Source organism: Protomyctophum parallelum (genome assembly GCF_964188405.1).
Source record: "Protomyctophum parallelum genome assembly, chromosome: 16".
In the NCBI taxonomy this organism is placed as follows: domain Eukaryota; kingdom Metazoa; phylum Chordata; class Actinopteri; order Myctophiformes; family Myctophidae; genus Protomyctophum; species Protomyctophum parallelum.
Genome location: NC_139711.1, coordinates 48,413,335 through 48,438,870, shown reverse-complemented (window position 1 = coordinate 48,438,870; position 25,536 = coordinate 48,413,335). Strand labels below are relative to the sequence as shown.

The 25,536-nt window shown below is 44.0% G+C and overlaps 1 protein-coding gene across 1 annotated transcript; it reads left to right on the top strand.

The window, feature by feature from the left end:
• Positions 1-928: 928 nt before the first annotated feature.
• Positions 929-24,132, top strand: rab33ba (RAB33B, member RAS oncogene family a; the record flags this gene model as incomplete). Its single annotated transcript, XM_083786410.1, has 4 exons — positions 929-1,253; positions 7,468-7,627; positions 21,419-21,640; positions 23,749-24,132. Exons 1-4 carry the CDS (start codon positions 1,189-1,191, stop codon positions 24,130-24,132), a joined length of 831 nt encoding a protein of 276 aa, XP_083642536.1. The 5' UTR covers positions 929-1,188.
• Between the last annotated feature and the right edge of the window lie 1,404 nt (positions 24,133-25,536).

The window sequence follows — 25,536 nt, the reverse complement described above, 5'->3', positions numbered from 1 at the left end:
ACAATTTACAATTTAGGCATTTATCAGACGCTCTTAATCCAGAGCGATTTACATTAAGCAAGAACAAAAGCATGGGAATACATCACATAAAAACATTTATCATGAAACATGCGTAAGCTAAGAACGTAACAGTGGAATATCTATATAATGAAACTATACATATAAACTATACATCTATACTACTATATGCTATACATATGTACTATGACGTGCTATGACTATATACAATGCAATTATAGTGCTGTCTACATAACATGCTATAAGTCTGTATCAGATGCTATCTAAGTCTACAGAAATGCTATCTAAGTTTACAGAAATGCTATCTAAGGGGTTTGGGGTAAGTGCTACCCTATACCCCCTTAGATAGCATCTCTGTAAATTCTGCAATTCTGCAAACATATTTCTATCTATCAATCAATCATGACAACAAAATATTCATTAGTTTTGGGTCTGAGAGGCAGAATCTCATCAAACGGTGGTTCCGTGGCTCAGATGCAGAATAAATAAATGATGGGCCTTGATGTAAAAAAAAAGATTGACAGACAATTAAACCACTGCAATATAATTAATTATGTATAAATTATTCTCGCACGGTGTTTTAAATGTGGTGACGTCACGCCTCACATGAACTAACAAGGTCAAAAAGTACCCTATACCGTGTGTGTGTGTGTGTGTGTGTGTGTGTGTGTGTGTGTGTGTGTGTGTGTGTGTGTGTGTGTGTGTGTGTGTGTGTGTGTGTGTGTGTGTGTGTGTGTGTGGCTGTGAGCGTGTGTGCGTGTGTGCGTGCGTGCGTCCGGCGCTCTCGCGAGAGGAGGAGGAGGAGGAGGTTGACAACAGTACTCTATATACGTGTCTCTTGCAGACAGCACACACAGAAGTGATTTAATATTTATTATTATCATTATCATAACTATAATTATCATTAGATTATGACGCACGTTTTAACCATAATGATGTGAATATCCACCATTGTGATCATTGACTGATCTGCCTGTCATTCAGGTTATAATTATGAGGATAGTGTGCTAATATGTGTAGCCTCTCGGCTGTAGCCTGTTAGACCCTACTATACTTCACTCTCCCAGTGTGGTCGATACATTATATCGATAGATCGGGTATTAAACACATCGATCGATACCTACACCTGGATCGATAATCGCCGATCAGGTGGACTGATCGCTGCTGGTCATGGCGGGTGTGCAGCATCAGGGATCAGTAGCAGGGTTCACAGCTTCTTCTCTGCCTCCTCCAAGGTAACCTGCTGTGGCACCTTTTAACCCATTTTGGACTGAAGTCCATTAAAAAAATGTCTTCTAAATCCTAACATTTTCCTGAAAAACCCATGTTTCTATGTCAGCGGTGCTCAACCTTTTTCATGTCAAGGACCCCCAGAATTCTCTCTATTGGGCCACGGACCCCCATCTCAAAATATGTAGTTCCACGGACCCCCCAGAAGCAAATATTTTAGTTTAAAAATGTTCTCTCTGAAATATATATTCAATGATTTGCGCCACATTTTCACGATTTTTAAAAAACAGCAGATCTACAAGCTCATAGCGCGCCACTCGGTGGCGCGCTATGAGCTTGTAGATCTGCTATTTTTCAATAGCTAAAGCATAACATGATGCTAACACCAAAAGGGGTTCCCCTCCCAGAATGGGTTAAGTCAGTCGTCCGCGGACCCCCACTGTCTGTCCCCCAGGGGTCCTTGAGGGGGGTCCGGGGACCCCCAGGGGTCCTTGAGGGAGTTCCAGGGGACCCCCAGCTAAATGATAGTTTGGAACCAAATGGACCCTTATGGGTCTGTAACTCTGAGAGTGTATTTGGTTCCATCTGTACACTCTCTGAGTTAAATTAACATTGATTTAACAATATAAATTGGGGGTCCCAGAGAGGTCCGTAGAACTAATGCAGGTCAAACTGGGGGTCCTCCTTGAAATTAAAATGGTTGAGAATCACTGCTAGAGCCGTAAAACTCTTCTCTCATGGGGGGTCCCTTAGCCCTCCAAGCAGAACCCAATGCTACTGAAGTTTCTGACATTTGTTAGACCCAGTGCATTGGGTCCTGTTGCATCAGTACCATGCCACCTGGTACGCGGACATTCATAAAACATAAACAACATGGATAACGCCTGTCTGCGCTCTTTGACGACATTCTTTCATGTGAGGGTTTCTGAATATGTGAAGTATAAGTACCCATACATGCCGCTGCGAATATCTCCTGTGGCGCGGAAGCCGTTAAGTATTTTTAATCTTTGTTTGACCGATTTGGTCGCTTTGATTCTTCTCTTCCTTCCTTGTTTATTGACACCTCATTGTACCGCCTATCTGGCTAGCTAGTGGCGCTATAGCTATGACAGAGCAGATCGGTAAACAAACAAGAAGAAATAAAGCGACCAAATCGGTCAAACAAAATTAAAAATACTTAACGGCTTCCGCGCCACAGGAGATATTCGCAGCGGAATGTATAGGTACTTAAAGTTCCCGAATTCAGAATAACGCAAAAAAAAAAGGCCGTCAAACGGCGCAGATTCGATCTCAGAGAGCATGTTTATGTCCGCGTTCCAGAATTCCCATACGGAAATATAGTCATGAACAGGGACCCTACATAAAACTCATCAACATTTCAGAAAAGCTTTATGTAGGGTTCCGAGAGGGGCTAGGGGGTCCCTATACCTCAATATGTAACTGTTTTTAATTTATGTTTGTCTCATTGTCTATATAATATGTCTTTGCCTTACGTGAAGATTTGTTTGTGTTTATGGTAAATAAAATGGTAAATGGTGCATCTATATAGCGCCTTTATCCAAGGCGCTTTACAGAGATTGTGCATTACATTCACCCATTCACACACACATTCACACACCGATGGCAGCGGAAACCATGCAAGGCACCAACTAGCACATCGGGAGCAATTAGGGGTTCAGTGTCTTGCTCAAGGACACTTCGACAGTAACTCTGGGGGAGCCCGGGTTCGAACTGGCAACCTTACGGTTAACATCCAGGCACTCTACCCCTGAGCCACCGCCGCCCCATATATTAGATACATTATATAAACCTGCAATTGTTTTATATGATGTATGTAATCTCGTCAGCGTTGAAAATGAGGGAGAACCTCAATTGCTCTTTCCAGAATAAATAAAATAAATAAAATAAATAAAATAAATAAAATAAATAAAATAAATAAAATAAATAAAATAAATAAAATAAATAAAATAAATAAAATAAATAAAATAAATAAAATAAATAAAATAAATAAAATAAATAAAATAAATAAAATAAATAAAATAAATAAAATAAAATAAAATAAAATAAAATCAATATGTTTTCCAACGGGGGGGGGGGGGGGGGGGGTCCGCGGGCTCATTAGTGTCAATCTGGGGGTCCTTGATTGACATGGAAAAGTTTTGGGAAACCACTGATTTTAAATCAACATGAATGAATCTGATTGATTGATTGATTGAATATTGTATTAAAGGCAGTGTAGGAGCCAAAATATACATTTAGTTTGTTGTTTTTTCTATTTGTTTATTTTTTCCCACGCTTGGGTTTACCCGATTGATGAGCTCCTGCTGTGTGTCTGCTAATCACTTCACCAGTGTTGTTTTCGTCGACTAAAACTAAGAGGAAAAATGTTCGTCGACTACCCTTTTCCACTGACAAAAACTAAATGGAAACGAAATGAAAACTAAGCTACGATGACTAAAACTAAGACTAAATATACTGACAATTTTGTCGACAGATAAAAACTAGACTAAAATGTTAGGTAGGGACTTGTAGACAAGAGATCCAGTAGAAGTCATTTTACACTTGGTTGCATACTGAAAATAGCCGATCTACAAGCTCACAACGCGACGCGTTGTGAGCTTGTAGATCGGCTATTTTCAGCAAGTGTAAAAACACTCATTAAGACGGCATCAAGACCCGCCAAAATACATTTTAGTCGACTAAATCACCTGTAGATTTAGTCGACTGAAATCTTATGACATTTAGTCGACTAAAACTAGACTTAACACTAAGACATTCCAGGTGACTAAAATGTGACTAAAACTAAATGAAGTTTCAGTCCAAAGACTATATGACTAAAACTAAAATAGAAATTTGCTGCCAAAAACAACACTGCACTTTACTTCATGTCAGCTGTGTGTCTGGGTTAGGCAGTCAAAGAAAAAGATAAACAAATTTGACAAATTTTGTGAATTTCTACACGAAACAATTTTGTGTAGCAAGCTTCTTGGATCTGGCAGCGTCAGGTTAGTCGCTACATGCTGCTTGTTGATACAAAACAATACAAAAACTGTCACTGAGGATGAAAGCAGAAATAAAGCACGTTATTATTTACTTGTTTACATCAGGTGATCAGGGTACTCCAATTTCAATCAATTTCACTTCAGCTGATTTGCTCGTCTACAGATATGACATACATTTTCCCATCAATGTCATTTACTGTTTTATTGTTTCATGTAAGTCATATTTAGCTGGATGTTGACCTGATTTCATTAAATTTGTCAATGGCAAATCTTAATTATATCAGAATACTGATATATTATTGGTTGTAGCTCATTTCTTCAACACACGTATACTTTAAAGGCATTTCAAATCACATTAAAAATGTTAGTTTTCAGGATTCCAATTCAAATAATAGCAAAACATAATTCATCATACATCAGCCAATCACATCATCACATTCCGTACTCAAACACACCTACACACAAAGCTATGCATGGGGGGACGGGACGGGACTTTAACTTCATTTAACTATCATCATCAATATTTAGGGCCTGATGTCAAACTTTAATAAAAAATGTCCTCTAAATAGCTTACCTATAAAACCTATGTATCAGTGGTGCTCAATATTTCATGTCAAGGACCCCAAAAATGTACTGTAATTGGCCGCCGATTTGACCCCCATCTGAAAATATGTTGTTCCAGGAAGGAACCTTCCAGTCCAGAAGAAAGATCTGAGTTAAAAACGTTCTGAAAGAATATATATTCAAAGATCTGCAACACATTTTCTAGATTAAAAAAAAACAACTTACAAGCTCGTTGCGCGGCACTCGGTGCGGCGCTACGAGCTCTTTAAGGTCATCGTCCTCCCCAGGACCAGGATCTTTAAGATCATCGTCGCCTCACAGCTAGAAGGTCCTGGGTTCGATTCCCGCTCGGGGCGCTCTGGGTGCTGGCGGCGTGTTTCCTCCTCCGCGTCATCAGTGCCCATACCCGAGGGCGGGGTTGGCGAAAGGGCCTTTCTGTGTGGAGTTTGCATGTTCTCCCCGTGTCCCCTAGGGTAGGTACCCTCACATGTTCTCTCCGTGTCCCCTAGGGTAGGTACCCTCACATGTTCTCCCCGTGTCCCCTAGGGTAGGTACCCTCACATGTTCTCCCCGTGTCCCCTAGGGTAGGTACGGCTCACATGTTCTCCCCGTGTCCCCTAGGGTAGGTACCCTCACATGTTCTCCCCGTTTCCCCTAGGGTAGGTACCCTCACATGTTCTCCCCGTGTCCCCTAGGGTAGGTACCCTCCCATGTTCTCCCCCTGTCCCCTAGGGTAGGTACCCTCACATGTTCTCCCCGTGTCCCCTAGGGTAGGTACCCTCACATGTTCTCCCCGTGTCCCCTAGGGTAGGTACCCTCACATGTTCTCCCCGTGTCCCCTAGGGTAGGTACCCTCACATGTTCTCCCCGTGTCCCCTAGGGTAGGTACCCTCACATGTTCTCCCCGTGTCCCCTAGGGTAGGTACCCTCACATGTTCTCCCCGTGTCCCCTAGGGTAGGTACCCTCACATGTTCTCCCCGTGTCCCCTAGGGTAGGTACCCTCACATGTTCTCCCCGTGTCCCCTAGGGTAGGTACCCTCACATGTTCTCCCTGTGTCCCCTAGGGTAGGTACCCTTACATGTTCTCCCCGTGTCCCCTAGGGTAGGTACCCTCACATGTTCTCCCCGTGTCCCCTAGGGTAGGTACCCTCACATGTTCTCCCTGTGTCCCCTAGGGTAGGTACCCTTACATGTTCTCCCCGTGTCCCCTAGGGTAGGTACCCTCACATGTTCCCCCCGTGTCCCCTAGGGTAGGTACCCTCACATGTTCTCCCCGTGTCCCCTAGGGTAGGTACCCTCACATGTTCTCCCCGTGTCCCCTAGGGTAGGTACCCTCACATGTTCTCCCTGTGTCCCCTAGGGTAGGTACCCTTACATGTTCTCCCCGTGTCCCCTAGGGTAGGTACCCTCACATGTTCTCCCCGTGTCCCCTAGGGTAGGTACCCTCACATGTTCTCCCTGTGTCCCCTAGGGTAGGTACCCTTACATGTTCTCCCCGTGTCCCCTAGGGTAGGTACCCTCACATGTTCTCCCCGTGTCCCCTAGGGTAGGTACCCTCACATGTTCTCCCCGTGTCCCCTAGGGTAGGTACCCTCACATGTTCTCCCTGTGTCCCCTAGGGTAGGTACCCTTACATGTTCTCCCCGTGTCCCCTAGGGTAGGTACCCTCACATGTTCTCCCCGTGTCCCCTAGGGTAGGTACCCTCACATGTTCTCCCCGTGTCCCCTAGGGTAGGTACCCTCACATGTTCTCCCCGTGTCCCCTAGGGTAGGTACCCTCACATGTTCTCCCTGTGTCCCCTAGGGTAGGTACCCTCACATGTTCTCCCTGTGTCCCCTAGGGTAGGTACCCTTACATGTTCTCCCCGTGTCCCCTAGGGTAGGTACCCTCACATGTTCCCCCCGTGTCCCCTAGGGTAGGTACCCTCACATGTTCTCCCCGTGTCCCCTAGGGTAGGTACCCTCACATGTTCAAAAACATGCAGTAATCCTGGTCTCTAAACTGCCTCCCCCTGGCCAGCCGGGGCGCCTGATGGAGGGGAAAGGAACTGGTTGGAATAACGTGTTCCTTCCACGCGCTACGTCCAACCAGGGAAACTCCCCCCTGTCAGGTTTAAAGGAGCAACTTGGACACTCAGGCATGAAGGAAGCATGAGTTCAAGTCTGTTGCTCTCCCCTTGTCCCCCATATATGGGGACTAGGTTGCTCTCCCCTTGTCCCCCATATATGGGGACTAGGTTGGTGGAGGGTGTGTAGAGCCCAGGATCACATTAGATGATTGACACAGGGGTGAAAAATGGGTTACAAAATTGTGGGACAAAAAATATAAATTTAAAAAGATCATCGTCCTCCCCAGGACCAGGACCTTTAATAACCCTCCTCGTCCTCCCCAGGACCAGGACCTTTAATAACCCTCCTCGTCCTCCCCAGGACCAGGACCTCTAATAACCCTCCTCGTCCTCCCCAGGACCAGGACCTCTAATAACCCTCCTCGTCCTCCCCAGGACCAGGACCTCTAATAACCCTCCTCGTCCTCCCCAGGACCAGGACCTCTAATAACCCTCCTCGTCCTCCCCAGGACCAGGACCTCTAATAACCCTCCTCGTCCTCCCCAGGACCAGGACCTCTAATAACCCTCCTCGTCCTCCCCAGGACCAGGATCTTTAAGATCATCGTGATCGGAGACTCCGGTGTGGGGAAGACGTGCCTGACGTACCGCTTCTGCGCCGGTCGCTTCCCGACCAAGACCGAGGCCACCATCGGAGTGGACTTCAGGGAGAGGCTGGTGGACATCGATGGAGAGAAGATCAAGGTACTGCACTGCACTGTACTGCACTGCACTGTACTGCACTGTACTGTACTGTACTGTACTGTACTGCACTGTACTGCACTGTACTGCACTGTACTGTACTGTACTGTACTGTACTGTACTGTACTGTACTGCACTGCACTGCACTGTACTGTACTGTACTGTACTGTACTGTACTGTACTGTACTGTACTGTACTGCACTGTCACTGTCACTGTACTGTCACTGTACTGTACTGTACTGTACTGTACTGTACTGTACTGTACTGTACTGTACTGTACTGTACTGTCACTGTACTGTCACTGTACTGTACTGTACTGCACTGCACTGTACTGTACTCACTGTCACTGCACTGCACTGCACTGTACTGTACTGTACTGTACTGTACTGTACTGTACTGTACTGTACTGTACTGTACTGTACTGTACTGTACTGTACTGCACTGCACTGCACTGCACTGCACTGCACTGCACTGCCCTGCCCTGCCCTGCCCTGCCCTGCCCTGCCCTGCCCTGCCCTGCCCTGCCCTGCGCTGCGCTGCGCTGCGCTGCGCTGCGCTGCGCTGCCCTGCCCTGCCCTGCCCTGCCCTGCCCTGCGCTGCGCTGCGCTGCGCTGCGCTGCGCTGCACTGCACTGCACTGTCACTGCACTGCACTGTCACTGCACTGCACTGCACTGCACTGCACTGCACTGCACTGCACTGCACTGCACTGCACTGCACTGTAATGTACTGTACTGTACTGTACTGTACTGTACTGTACTGTACTGCACTGCACTGCACTGCACTGTAATGTACTGCACTGTACTGTCACTGCACTGCACTGCACTGTACTGCACTGCACTGCACTGTACTGTAATGTACTGTACTGCACTGTACTGTCACTGTACTGCACTGTACTGTACTGTACTGTACTGTCACTGCACTGCACTGCACTGCACTGCACTGCACTGTACTGTACTGTACTGTACTGTACTGTACTGTACTGTACTGTACTGTACTGTACTGTACTGTACTGTACTGTACTGTACTGCACTGTACTGCACTGTACTGTACTGAGTCCCTGTCAGAGTACTCTTGGAGCATTCCGTCAGCGTAGAGATATTTTCACTGACATGTTATTGTTTGTTTATTTGTGTTACGGACTGTAAAAACATACCTCTATGTTTAGTTTGCAGATGTTTTCTTTTTAATGAACCAGTTTTATAATAAATATCAAAACCTTTCTGTATTCTGACAGTACTGTAGTCAGTGCTCACACCTACAGTATCTATCCACCCAGCTATCAATAATAATAATAATAATAATAATAAAACTTTATTTGTATAGCACCTTTCATGACATGAAATGCAGCTCAAAGTGCTTTACAGAACAATGGAGAATAAAAGAAAAGCAAGGCAACGACATTAAAAAACAAGCAGTAATGCAATACGGTGAGGACATGAATAACAAAAAATAAAAGATCAATTAAAAGCAATGTTGTAGAAGTGGGTCTTGAGCTGAGCTTTAAAAATGTCTACAGAGGCTGCCTGACGAAGGTACAGTGTTATTAAACTACAGAGGCTGCCTGTCGAAGGTACAGCGTTATTAAACTACAGAGGCTGCCTGACGAAGGTACAGCGTTATTAAACTACAGAGGCTGCCTGACGAAGGTACAGTGTTATTAAACTACAGAGGCTGCCTGTCGAAGGTACAGTGTTATTAAACTACAGAGGCTGCCTGTCGAAGGTACAGTGTTATTAAACTACAGAGGCTGCCTGTCGAAGGTACAGTGTTATTAAACTACAGAGGCTGCCTGACGAAGGTACAGTGGGAGCTTGTTCCATGCCGTCGGCCCCTAGAAGCAAAAAGCTGCTTCCCCGTATTTTTAGTTGCCATTTTTTTTAGGCAAAGCGAGCAGGCCAGCAGTGGAAGACCTTAGGGGGATCTCCCCTACTGTACACTGTACACAGTATTCTAATGCTCAGAGAGTGTATATTTATATACACACTTCTACACTCTCAGAGTTAAACAAACACTTGTCTGTACTTGTTTTTGGCAGCAAATTTCTATTTTAGTTTTAGTCATTAGTCTCCTGAATAGTTTTCACTTAGTCTTAGTCACATTTTAGTCACCTGGAATGTCTTGGTGTTAGTCTAGTTTTAGTCGACTAAATGTCATACGATTTTAGTCAACTAAATCTACAGGTGATTTAGTCGACTAAAATGTATTTTTGGCGGGCCTTGTTGCCGTCATAATGACTTATTTTACACTTGAGCTTGTAGATCGGCTATTTTCAGCATGCAACCAAGTGTAAAATGACTTATACTGGATCTCTTGTCCACTAGTCCCTTCCTAACATTTTAGTCTAGTTTTTATTTGTTGACGAAATTATCAGTATATTTAGTCTTAGTTTTAGTCACCATAGCTTAGTTTTAATTTAGTTTCCATTTAGTTTTCGTCAGTGAAAAAAGGTAGTGGACGAACATTTTTCGTCTTAGTTTTAGTCGAGGAAAACAACACTGTATACCACTGCCTGTGTGTGTTGATGAAGTCCTGACCTTATATGGAGGATAACAGACCTTATCTATGGAGGATAACAGACCTTATCTATGGAGGATAACAGACCTTATCTATGGAGGATAACAGACCTTATCTATGGAGGATAACAGACCTTATCTATGGAGGATAACAGACCTTATCTATGGAGGATAACAGACCTTATCTATGGAGGATAACAGACCTCTATGGAGGATAACAGACCTCTATGGAGGATAACAGACCATCTCTATGGAGGATAACAGACCTTATCTATGGAGGACAACAGACCTTATCTATGGAGGATAACAGACCTTATCTATGGAGGATAACAGACCTTATCTATGGAGGATAACAGACCTTCTCTATGGAGGATAACAGACCTTATCTATGGAGGATAACAGACCTTATCTATGGAGGATAACAGACCTTATCTATGGAGGATAACAGACCTTATCTATGGAGGATAACAGACCTTATCTATGGAGGATAACAGACCTTATCTATGGAGGATAACAGACCTTATCTATGGAGGATAACAGACCTTATCTATGGAGGATAACAGACCTTATCTATGGAGGATAACAGACCTTATCTATGGAGGATAACAGACCTTATCTATGGAGGATAACAGACCTTATCTATGGAGGATAACAGACCTTATCTATGGAGGATAACAGACCTTATCTATGGAGGATAACAGACCTTATCTATGGAGGATAACAGACCTTATCTATGGAGGATAACAGACCTTATCTATGGAGGATAACAGACCTTATCTATGGAGGATAACAGACCTTATCTATGGAGGATAACAGACCTTATCTATGGAGGATAACAGACCTTATCTATGGAGGATAACAGACCTTATCTATGGAGGATAACAGACCTTATCTATGGAGGATAACAGACCTTATCTATGGAGGATAACAGACCTTATCTATGGAGGATAACAGACCTTCTCTATGGAGGATAACAGACCTTCTCTATGGAGGATAACAGACCTTCTCTATGGAGGATAACAGACCTTCTCTATGGAGGATAACAGACCTTATCTATGGAGGATAACAGACCTTATCTATGGAGGATAACAGACCTTATCTATGGAGGATAACAGACCTTATCTATGGAGGATAACAGACCTTATCTATGGAGGATAACAGACCTTATCTATGGAGGATAACTGACCTTATCTATGGAGGATAACTGACCTTATCTATGGAGGATAACTGACCTTATCTATGGAGGATAACAGACCTTATCTATGGAGGATAACAGACCTTATCTATGGAGGATAACAGACCTTATCTATGGAGGATAACAGACCTTATCTATGGAGGATAACAGACCTTATCTATGGAGGATAACAGACCTTATCTATGGAGGATAACAGACCTTATCTATGGAGGATAACAGACCTTATCTATGGAGGATAACAGACCTTATCTATGGAGGACAACAGACCTCTATGGAGGACAACAGACCTTATCTATGGAGGATAACAGACCTTATCTATGGAGGATAACAGACCTTATCTATGGAGGATAACAGACCTTATCTATGGAGGATAACAGACCTTATCTATGGAGGATAACAGACCTTATCTATGGAGGATAACAGACCTTATCTATGGAGGATAACAGACCTTATCTATGGAGGATAACAGACCTCTATGGAGGATAACAGACCTTATCTATGGAGGATAACAGACCTCTATGGAGGATAACAGACCTTATCTATGGAGGATAACAGACCTCTATGGAGGATAACAGACCTTATCTATGGAGGATAACAGACCTCTATGGAGGATAACAGACCTTATCTATGGAGGATAACAGACCTTATCTATGGAGGATAACAGACCTTATCTATGGAGGATAACAGACCTTCTCTATGGAGGATAACAGACCTTATCTATGGAGGATAACAGACCTTATCTATGGAGGATAACAGACCTTATCTATGGAGGACAACAGACCTTATCTATGGAGGATAACAGACCTTATCTATGGAGGATAACAGACCTTATCTATGGAGGATAACAGACCTTATCTATGGAGGATAACAGACCTTATCTATGGAGGATAACAGACCTTATCTATGGAGGATAACAGACCTTATCTATGGAGGATAACAGACCTTCTCTATGGAGGATAACAGACCTTATCTATGGAGGATAACAGACCTTATCTATGGAGGATAACAGACCTTATCTATGGAGGATAACAGACCTTATCTATGGAGGATAACAGACCTTATCTATGGAGGATAACAGACCTTATCTATGGAGGATAACAGACTTTATCTATGGAGGATAACAGACCTTATCTATGGAGGATAACAGACCTTATCTATGGAGGATAACAGACCTTCTCTATGGAGGATAACAGACCTTCTCTATGGAGGATAACAGACCTTATCTATGGAGGATAACAGACCTTATCTATGGAGGATAACAGACCTTATCTATGGAGGATAACAGACCTTATCTATGGAGGATAACAGACCTTATCTATGGAGGATAACAGACCTTATCTATGGAGGATAACAGACCTTATCTATGGAGGATAACAGACCTTATCTATGGAGGATAACAGACCTTATCTATGGAGGACAACAGACCTTATCTATGGAGGACAACAGACCTTATCTATGGAGGATAACAGACCTTATCTATGGAGGATAACAGACCTTATCTATGGAGGATAACAGACCTTCTCTATGGAGGATAACAGACCTTCTCTATGGAGGATAACAGACCTTATCTATGGAGGATAACAGACCTTATCTATGGAGGATAACAGACCTTATCTATGGAGGACAACAGACCTTATCTATGGAGGACAACAGACCTTATCTATGGAGGACAACAGACCTTATCTATGGAGGATAACAGACCTTATCTATGGAGGATAACAGACCTTATCTATGGAGGATAACAGACCTTATCTATGGAGGATAACAGACCTTATCTATGGAGGATAACAGACCATCTCTATGGAGGATAACAGACCTTATCTATGGAGGATAACAGACCTTATCTATGGAGGATAACAGACCTTCTCTATGGAGGATAACAGACCTTATCTATGGAGGATAACAGACCTTATCTATGGAGGATAACAGACCTTATCTATGGAGGATAACAGACCTTATCTATGGAGGATAACAGACCTTATCTATGGAGGATAACAGACCTTCTCTATGGATGATAACAGACCTTCTCTATGGAGGATAACAGACCTTATCTATGGAGGATAACAGACCTTATCTATGGAGGATAACAGACCTCTATGGAGGATAACAGACCTTATCTATGGAGGATAACAGACCTTATCTATGGAGGATAACAGACCTTATCTATGGAGGATAACAGACCTTCTCTATGGAGGATAACAGACCTTATCTATGGAGGATAACAGACCTTATCTATGGAGGATAACAGACCTTCTCTATGGAGGATAACAGACCTTATCTATGGAGGATAACAGACCTTATCTATGGAGGATAACAGACCTTCTCTATGGAGGATAACAGACCTTATCTATGGAGGATAACAGACCTTATCTATGGAGGATAACAGACCTTATCTATGGAGGATAACAGACCTTATCTATGGAGGATAACAGACCTTATCTATGGAGGATAACAGACCTTATCTATGGAGGATAACTGACCTTATCTATGGAGGATAACAGACCTTATCTATGGAGGATAACAGACCTTATCTATGGAGGATAACAGACCTTATCTATGGAGGATAACAGACCTTATCTATGGAGGATAACAGACCTTATCTATGGAGGATAACAGACCTTCTCTATGGAGGATAACAGACCTTATATATGGAGGATAACAGACCTTATCTATGGAGGATAACAGACCTTATCTATGGAGGATAACAGACCTTCTTTATGGAGGATAACAGACCTTATCTATGGAGGATAACAGACCTTATCTATGGAGGATAACAGACCTTATCTATGGAGGATAACAGACCATCTCTATGGAGGATAACAGACCTTATCTATGGAGGATAACAGACCTTATCTATGGAGGATAACAGACCTTATCTATGGAGGATAACAGACCTTATCTATGGAGGATAACAGACCTTATCTATGGAGGATAACAGACCTTATCTATGGAGGATAACAGACCTTCTTTATGGAGGATAACAGACCTTCTCTATGGAGGATAACAGACCTTATCTATGGAGGATAACAGACCTCTATGGAGGATAACAGACCTTCTCTCTGTTCTCTATGGAGGATAACAGACCTTCTCTCTGTTCTCTATGGAGGATAACAGACCTTATCTATGGAGGATAACAGACCTTATCTATGGAGGATAACAGACCTTATCTATGGAGGATAACAGACCTTATCTATGGAGGATAACAGACCTTATCTATGGAGGATAACAGACCTTATATATGGAGGATAACAGACCTTATCTATGGAGGATAACAGACCTTATCTATGGAGGATAACAGACCTTATCTATGGAGGATAACAGACCTTCTCTATGGAGGATAACTGACCTTCTTTATGGAGGATAACAGACCTTATCTATGGAGGATAACAGACCTTATCTATGGGGGATAACAGACCTTATCTATGGAGGATAACAGACCTTATCTATGGAGGACAACAGACCTTATCTATGGAGGATAACAGACCTTCTCTATGGAGGACAACATACCTTATATATGGAGGATAACAGACCTTATCTATGGAGGATAACAGACCTTCTCTATGGAGGACAACAGACCTTATCTATGGAGGATAACAGACCTTATCTATGGAGGATAACAGACCTTATCTATGGAGGATAACAGACCTTATCTATGGAGGATAACAGACCTCTATGGAGGATAACAGACCTTATCTATGGAGGATAACAGACCTTATCTATGGAGGATAACAGACCTTATCTATGGAGGACAACAGACCTTATCTATGGAGGATAACAGACCTTATCTATGGAGGATAACAGACCTTATCTATGGAGGACAACAGACCTTATCTATGGAGGATAACAGACCTTATCTATGGAGGATAACAGACCTTATCTATGGAGGATAACAGACCTTATCTATGGAGGATAACAGACCATCTCCATGGAGGATAACAGACCTTATCTATGGAGGATAACAGACCTTATCTATGGAGGATAACAGACCTTATCTATGGAGGATAACAGACCTTATCTATGGAGGATAACAGACCTTCTCTATGGAGGATAACAGACCTTATCTATGGAGGATAACAGACCTTATCTATGGAGGATAACAGACCTTATCTATGGAGGATAACAGACCTTATCTATGGAGGATAACAGACCTTATCTATGGAGGATAACAGACCTTCTCTATGGAGGATAACAGACCTTATCTATGGAGGATAACAGACCTTATCTATGGAGGATAACAGACCTTATCTATGGAGGATAACAGACCTTATCTATGGAGGATAACAGACCTTATCTATGGAGGATAACAGACCTTATCTATGGAGGATAACAGACCTTATCTATGGAGGACAACAGACCTTATCTATGGAGGATAACAGACCTTATCTATGGAGGATAACAGACCTTATCTATGGAGGATAACAGACCTTATCTATGGAGGATAACAGACCTTATCTATGGAGGATAACAGACCTTATCTATGGAGGATAACTGACCTTATCTATGGAGGATAACAGACCTTATCTATGGAGGATAACAGACCTTATCTATGGAGGATAACAGACCTTATCTATGGAGGATAACAGACCTTATCTATGGAGGATAACAGACCTTATCTATGGAGGATAACAGACCTTATCTATGGAGGATAACAGACCTTATCTATGGAGGATAACAGACCTTCTCTATGGAGGATAACAGACCTTATCTATGGAGGATAACAGACCTTATCTATGGAGGATAACAGACCTTATCTATGGAGGATAACATACCTCTATGGAGGATAACAGACCTTATCTATGGAGGATAACAGACCTTATCTATGGAGGATAACAGACCTCTATGGAGGATAACAGACCTTATCTATGGAGGATAACAGACCTTATCTTTGGAGGATAACAGACCTTATCTATGGAGGATAACAGACCTTATCTATGGAGGATAACAGACCTTATCTATGGAGGATAACAGACCTTCTCTATGGAGGATAACAGACCTTATCTATGGAGGATAACAGACCTTATCTATGGAGGATAACAGACCTTATCTATGGAGGATAACAGACCTTATCTATGGAGGATAACAGACCTTATCTATGGAGGATAACAGACCTTATCTATGGAGGATAACAGACCTTATCTATGGAGGATAACAGACCTTATCTATGGAGGATAACAGACCTTATCTATGGAGGATAACAGACCTTATCTATGGAGGATAACAGACCTTATCTATGGAGGATAACAGACCTTATCTATGGAGGATAACAGACCTTATCTATGGAGGATAACAGACCTTATCTATGGAGGATAACAGACCTTATCTATGGAGGATAACAGACCTTATCTATGGAGGATAACAGACCTTATCTATGGAGGATAACAGACCTTATCTATGGAGGATAACAGACCTTATCTATGGAGGATAACAGACCTTATCTATGGAGGATAACAGACCTTATCTATGGAGGATAACAGACCTTATCTATGGAGGATAACAGACCTTATCTATGGAGGATAACTGACCTTATCTATGGAGGATAACAGACCTTATCTATGGAGGATAACAGACCTTATCTATGGAGGATAACAGACCTTATCTATGGAGGATAACAGACCTTATCTATGGAGGATAACAGACCTCTATGGAGGATAACTGACCTTATCTATGGAGGATAACAGACCTTATCTATGGAGGATAACAGACCTTATCTATGGAGGATAACATACCTTATCTATGGAGGATAACAGACCTTATCTATGGAGGATAACAGACCTTATCTATGGAGGATAACAGACCTTATCTATGGAGGACAACAGACCTTATCTATGGAGGATAACAGACCTTATCTATGGAGGATAACAGACCTTATCTATGGAGGACAACAGACCTTATCTATGGAGGACAACAGACCTTATCTATGGAGGACAACAGACCTTATCTATGGAGGACAACAGACCTTATCTATGGAGGATAACAGACCTTATCTATGGAGGATAACAGACCTTATCTATGGAGGACAACAGACCTTATCTATGGAGGACAACAGACCTTATCTATGGAGGACAACAGACCTTATATATGGAGGATAACAGACCTTATCTATGGAGGATAACAGACCTTATCTATGGAGGATAACAGACCTTCTCTATGGAGGATAACAGACCTTATCTATGGAGGATAACTGACCTTATCTATGGAGGATAACAGACCTTATCTATGGAGGATAACAGACCTTATCTATGGAGGATAACAGACCTTATCTATGGAGGATAACAGACCTTATCTATGGAGGATAACAGACCTTATCTATGGAGGATAACAGACCTTATCTATGGAGGATAACAGACCTTATCTATGGAGGATAACAGACCTTATCTATGGAGGATAACTGACCTTATCTATGGAGGATAACAGACCTTATCTATGGAGGATAACATACCTTATCTATGGAGGATAACAGACCTTATCTATGGAGGATAACAGACCTTATCTATGGAGGATAACAGACCTCTATGGAGGATAACTGACCTTATCTATGGAGGATAACAGACCTTATCTATGGAGGATAACAGACCTTATCTATGGAGGATAACAGACCTTATCTATGGAGGATAACAGACCTTATCTATGGAGGATAACAGACCTTATCTATGGAGGACAACAGACCTTATCTATGGAGGATAACAGACCTTATCTATGGAGGATAACAGACCTTATCTATGGAGGACAACAGACCTTATCTATGGAGGACAACAGACCTTATCTATGGAGGACAACAGACCTTATCTATGGAGGACAACAGACCTTATCTATGGAGGATAACAGACCTTATCTATGGAGGATAACAGACCTTATCTATGGAGGACAACAGACCTTATCTATGGAGGACAACAGACCTTATCTATGGAGGACAACAGACCTTATATATGGAGGATAACAGACCTTATCTATGGAGGATAACAGACCTTATCTATGGAGGATAACAGACCTTCTCTATGGAGGATAACAGACCTTATCTATGGAGGATAACTGACCTTATCTATGGAGGATAACAGACCTTATCTATGGAGGATAACAGACCTTATCTATGGAGGATAACAGACCTTATCTATGGAGGATAACAGACCTTATCTATGGAGGATAACAGACCTTATCTATGGAGGATAACATACCTTATCTATGGAGGATAACTGACCTTATCTATGGAGGATAACTGACCTTATCTATGGAGGATAACAGACCTTATCTATGGAGGATAACAGACCTTATCTATGGAGGATAACAGACCTTCTCTATGGAGGATAACAGACCTTATCTATGGAGGATAACAGACCTTATCTATGGAGGATAACAGACCTTATCTATGGAGGATAACAGACCTTATCTATGGAGGATAACAGACCTTATCTATGGAGGATAACAGACCTCTATGGAGGATAACAGACCTTATCTATGGAGGATAACAGACCTTATCTATGGAGGATAACAGACCTTATCTATGGAGGATAACAGACCTTATCTATGGAGGATAACAGACCTCTATGGAGGATAACAGACCTTATCTATGGAGGATAACAGACCTTATCTATGGAGGATAACAGACCTTATCTATGGAGGATAACAGACCTTATCTATGGAGGATAACAGACCTTATCTATGGAGGATAACAGACCTTATCTATGGAGGATAACAGACCTTATCTATGGAGGATAACAGACCTTATCTATGGAGGATAACAGACCTTATCTATGGAGGATAACAGACCTTATCTATGGAGGATAACAGACCTTATCTATGGAGGATAACAGACCTTATCTATGGAGGATAACAGACCTTATCTATGGAGGATAACAGACCTTCTCTATGGAGGATAACAGACCTTATCTATGGAGGATAACAGACCTTCTCTATGGAGGATAACAGACCTTATCTATGGAGGATAACAGACCTTATCTATGGAGGATAACAGACCTTATCTATGGAGGATAACAGACCTTATCTATGGAGGATAACAGACCTTATCTATGGAGGATAACAGACCTTATCTATGGAGGATAACAGACCTTATCTATGGAGGATAACAGACCTTATCTATGGAGGATAACAGACCTTATCTATGGAGGATAACAGACCTTATCTATGGAGGATAACAGACCTTATCTATGGAGGATAACAGACCTCTATGGAGGATAACAGACCTTATCTATGGAGGATAACAGACCTCTATGGAGGATAACAGACCTTATCTATGGAGGATAACAGACCTTCTCTATGGAGGATAACAGACCTTATCTATGGAGGATAACTGACCTTATCTATGGAGGATAACAGACCTTATCTATGGAGGATAACAGACCTTATCTATGGAGGATAACAGACCTTATCTATGGAGGATAACAGACCTTATCTATGGAGGATAACAGACCTTATCTATGGAGGATAACAGACCTCTATGGAGGATAACAGACCTTATCTATGGAGGATAACAGACCTTATCTATGGAGGATAACTGACCTTATCTATGGAGGATAACAGACCTTATCTATGGAGGATAACAGACCTTATCTATGGAGGATAACAGACCTTATCTATGGAGGATAACAGACCTCTATGGAGGATAACAGACCTTATCTATGGAGGATAACAGACCTTATCTATGGAGGATAACAGACCTTATCTATGGAGGATAACAGACCTTATCTATGGAGGATAACAGACCTTATCTATGGAGGATAACAGACCTTATCTATGGAGGATAACAGACCTTATCTATGGAGGATAACAGACCTTATCTATGGAGGATAACAGACCTTATCTATGGAGGATAACAGACCTTATCTATGGAGGATAACAGACCTTATCTATGGAGGATAACAGACCATCTCTATGGAGGATAACAGACCATCTCTATGGAGGATAACAGACCTTATCTATGGAGGATAACAGACCTTCTCTATGGAGGATAACAGACCTTATCTATGGAGGATAACAGACCTTATCTATGGAGGATAACAGACCTTATCTATGGAGGATAACAGACCTTATCTATGGAGGATAACAGACCTTATCTATGGAGGATAACAGACCTTATCTATGGAGGATAACAGACCTTATCTATGGAGGATAACAGACCTTATCTATGGAGGATAACAGACCTTATCTATGGAGGATAACAGACCTTATCTATGGAGGATAACAGACCTTATCTATGGAGGATAACAGACCTTATCTATGGAGGATAACAGACCTTATCTATGGAGGATAACAGACCTTATCTATGGAGGATAACAGACCTTATCTATGGAGGATAACAGACCTTATCTATGGAGGATAACAGACCTTATCTATGGAGGATAACAGACCTTATCTATGGAGGATAACAGACCTTATCTATGGAGGATAACAGACCTTATCTATGGAGGATAACAGACCTTATCTATGGAGGATAACAGACCTTATCTATGGAGGATAACAGACCTTATCTATGGAGGATAACAGCGGCTCATCTCACAATCGTCTGATGTAATAATTGTGGTCCAAAAAGAAACAAGCCGTCTCTGCCATATTATTGTCAGGGGAGGTGTCTCTGTATCGCTTATGATACAGTCAGTCAGTCATATTATGATACAGTCAGTCAGTCATATTATGATACAGTCAGTCAGTCATATTATGATACAGTCAGTCAGTCATATTATGATACAGTCAGTCAGTCAGTCATATTATGATACAGTCAGTCAGTCATATTATGATACAGTCAGTCAGTCATATTATGATACAGTCAGTCAGTCATATTATGATACAGTCAGTCAGTCATATTATGATACAGTCAGTCAGTCAGTCAGTCAGTCAGTCATATTATGATAGTCTGTTTCTAGTGAAAATGTAACTAATTCAGCAGCAGTAACATTAGCGTTTTCTCTCAGTCAGTTGATTCTTCATATCCGTGTGTGTGTGTGTGTGTGTGTGTGTGTGTGTGTGTGCGTTGTCTGTCTGTCTGTCTGTCTGTCTGTCTGTCTGTCTGTCTGTCTGTCTGTCTGTCTGTCTGTCTGTCTGTCTGTCTGTCTGTCTGTCTGTGCGTGCTCAGATCCAGCTGTGGGACACGGCGGGTCAGGAGCGCTTCAGGAAGTCGATGGTGCAGCATTACTACCGCAACGTGCACGCCGTGGTGTTCGTCTATGACATCACCAGCTCCGCCTCCTTCCGCAGCCTGCCCGCCTGGATCGAGGAGTGTCGGCAGCACGCGCTGGGCACCGAGGTGCCCCGCATCCTGGTGGGCAACAAGTGTGACCTGACGGAGGCCGTACAGGTGGGTGACCCCTCTAACGAGGTCTTAACGAGGTGTGACCTGACGGAGGCCGTACAGGTGGGTGACCCCTCTAACGAGGTCTTAACGAGGTGTGACCTGGTGGAGGCCGTACAGGTGGGTGACCCCTCTAACGAGGTCTTAACGAGGTGTGACCTGACGGAGGCCGTACAGGTGGGTCAGGACTTTAGAACCAGGGGAATGGAGGGGATGAGCGAGTGACGTCAGGACTTTAGAACCAGGGGAATGGAAGGGATGAGCGAGTGACGTCAGGACTTTAGAACCAGGGGAATGGAGGGGATGAGCGAGTGACGTCAGGACTTTAGAACCAGGGGAATGGAAGGGATGAGCGAGTGACGTCAGGACTTTAGAACCAGGGGAATGGAGGGGATGAGCGAGTGACGTCAGGACTTTAGAACCAGGGGAATGGAAGGGATGAGCGAGTGACGTCAGGACTTTAGAACCAGGGGAATGGAGGGGATGAGCGAGTTACGTCAGGACTTTAGAACCAGGGGAATGGAAGGGATGAGCGAGTTACGTCAGGACTTTAGAACCAGGTGAATGGAAGGGATGAACGAGTTACGTCAGGACTTTAGAACCAGGGGAATGGAAGGGATGAGCGAGTTACGTCAGGACTTTAGAACCAGGGGAATGGAAGGGATGAGCGAGTTACGTCAGGACTTTAGAACCAGGGGAATGGAGGGGATGAGCGAGTGAGGTCAGGACTTTAGAACCAGGGGAATGGAAGGGATGAGCGAGTTACGTCAGGACTTTAGAACCAGGGGAATGGAAGGGATGAGGGAGTTATGTCAGGACTTTAGAACCAGGGGAATGGAAGGGATGAGGGAGTTACGTCAGGACTTTAGAACCAGGGGAATGGAGGGGATGAGCGAGTTACGTCAGGACTTTAGAACCAGGGGAATGGAAGGGATGAGCGAGTGACGTCAGGACTTTAGAACCAGGGGAATGGAGGGGATGAGCGAGTGACGTCAGGACTTTAGAACCAGGGGAATGGAAGGGATGAGCGAGTGACGTCAGGACTTTAGAACCAGGGGAATGGAAGGGATGAGCGAGTGACGTCAGGACTTTAGAACCAGGGGAATGGAGGGGATGAGCGAGTGACGTCAGGACTTTAGAACCAGGGGAATGGAAGGGATGAGCGAGTGACGTCAGGACTTTAGAACCAGGGGAATGGAAGGGATGAGCGAGTGACGTCAGGACTTTAGAACCAGGGGAATGGAGGGGATGAGCGAGTGACGTCAGGACTTTAGAACCAGGGGAATGGAGGGGATGAGCGAGTGACGTCAGGACTTTAGAACCAGGGGAATGGAGGGGATGAGCGAGTGACGTCAGGACTTTAGAACCAGGGGAATGGAGGGGATGAGCGAGTTACGTCAGGACTTTAGAACCAGGGGAATGGAGGGGATGAGCGAGTTACGTCAGGACTTTAGAACCAGGGGAATGGAGGGGATGAGCGAGTTATGTCAGGACTTTAGAACCAGGGGAATGGAGGGGATGAGCGAGTTACGTCAGGACTTTAGAACCAGGGGAATGGAGGGGATGAGCGAGTTACGTCAGGACTTTAGAACCAGGGGAATGGAAGGGATGAGCGAGTGACGTCAGGACTTTAGAACCAGGGGAATGGAGGGGATGAGCGAGTGACGTCAGGACTTTAGAACCAGGGGAATGGAAGGGATGAGCGAGTGACGTCAGGACTTTAGAACCAGGGGAATGGAAGGGATGAGCGAGTGACGTCAGGACTTTAGAACCAGGGGAATGGAAGGGATGAGCGAGTTATGTCAGGACTTTAGAACCAGGGGAATGGAGGGGAGGAGCGAGTTACGTCAGGACTTTAGAACCAGGGGAATGGAAGGGATGAGCGAGTTACGTCAGGACTTTAGAACCAGGGGAATATGGAGGGGATGAGCGAGTGACGTCAGGACTTTAGAACCAGGGGAATGGAGGGGATGAGCGAGTTACGTCAGGACTTTAGAACCAGGGGAATGGAAGGGATGAGCGAGTTATGTCAGGACTTCAGTGCTCTATAGATCCCATCCCCCAGGTGACCACAGACATCATTATTATTATTACTAATAGATCCCATCCCCCAGGTGGACATAGACCTGGCGCAGCAGTTTGCCGACGCCCACTCCATGCCGCTGTTCGAGACGTCCGCCAAGAGCCCCGCCCCTCCCCCCACCGCCGCCACCGCCGCCAGTCAATCATCATCGTCCTCCTCCTCCGCGGGTGGTGATGATGTCACCATCAGGCCCGCTGTGGCGGCGGTGGGGAGCAGCGACCACGTGGAGGCCATCTTCATGACCGTCGCTCACAAGCTCAAGTCCCAGAAGCCTCTGGCGCTGAGGCAGCCCCTCCTCCCTCCCCCCACCAATGACACCACCACCGTCAACCTGGGGGCGGGGCGTTACTATGGGAACCAGGGGGGGGAGGGGGGGGAGGGGGGGGGGAGGGGCTGGGCCTGCAGCAGCTGCTGAGAGACACACCGAGGGGGGGACGGCGGCCATCTTGTCATTTCAAGTTCATCCGTTCTGACCTGAGATCAGATTCATACGAGGTTTCCACTGGACACACACTGGTCTGATCAACCCATTCTGACCTGAGATCAGATTCATACGAGGTTTCCACTGGACACACACTGGTCTGATTAACCCATTCTGACCTGAGATCAGATTCTAAAAATGTCAGTCGTTCTTCTATTTTTCAAAAAATAGCAGATCTACAAGCTCGTATCGCGCCACCGAGTGGCGCGATACGAGCTTGTAGGTCTGCTATTTTTCAATAGCTAAAGCATAACATGATGCTGACACCAAAATGGGTGCCCGGTCAGAATGGGTTAAACCCATTCTGACCTGAGATCAGATTCTATAAATGTCTTCTACATCCTGACAGTTTTTTTTTAGTCAGTCGTTCAACAATAGCAGACCTAAGTGGCGCGCTACGAGCTTTGCAGTTTGGAAGCGCTCGTTAGATGTCACCCAACGGCCCAGGCGCACCACCTGTCTTTGAATAATGTGCACAACATAACGCGGAGGAGGAGGCACAGGACGTCGCTTTGATGAAAACGAGCGCTTCTGAACTCTGACGGCAAGATGGCCGCTGTGTGGGGTGGGGGGGGGGAGGGGATGGGGAGGGGGAGGGGGGGCGGTCTACACAGAGAGAGACACGTTAAATGAATTAAGGGGCTGTACGGGGGTTAGGAGAGAGGAAGCTGGAGGGAGGGAGGAATCGAGGAGACAAAATAAGTGTCTTAAATGTTGTTATTAGACGCAGACCTATAGTGACACTCCTTAATTAAAACCCATTTTGGGCGGGAACCCCTTTTGGTGTTTGTTTTTTAAACATTATGTTATAATTTAGCTGTTGAAAAATAGCAGATCTACAAGCTCATAGCGCGCCACCGAGTCATAGACTGTAAACAATATGGACAAAGCGTTCCCCGGGTCTAACATAAACGTAAAATGAAGCCTGTCAGTCCTTGAATTGTAAGTTGCCATCTTTCTAGATCCGTTTGGGCCCAGCTGGCCCATTGGCTGGCCCAGACAACGAGGCGGGACTTCCCCCCTTCTTCTTAGTTGGTTTTTATTTTTACTCGAGTGGGAGGGGACTCCCGATCATAGACTGTAACGGTAGCCACGCCCCTCAGAACATACGCGACTTTATGGTCATTTTTTTAATAAATGGGACCATAACTTTCCAAAAAGAATATTATGACATTAGAAATGAGACTTTAAACTAGTGACTGGAAGCAGAAAGTATTCATGACCATGTTTATTATGGTAATACAGTCTAGGTGAAGTTGGGCCCAAATACATGGACTTCTATGGGGCTATGGGTTTTTCTGGGTCCAATGACAGCGCCACATCAGGCCATTATATGAA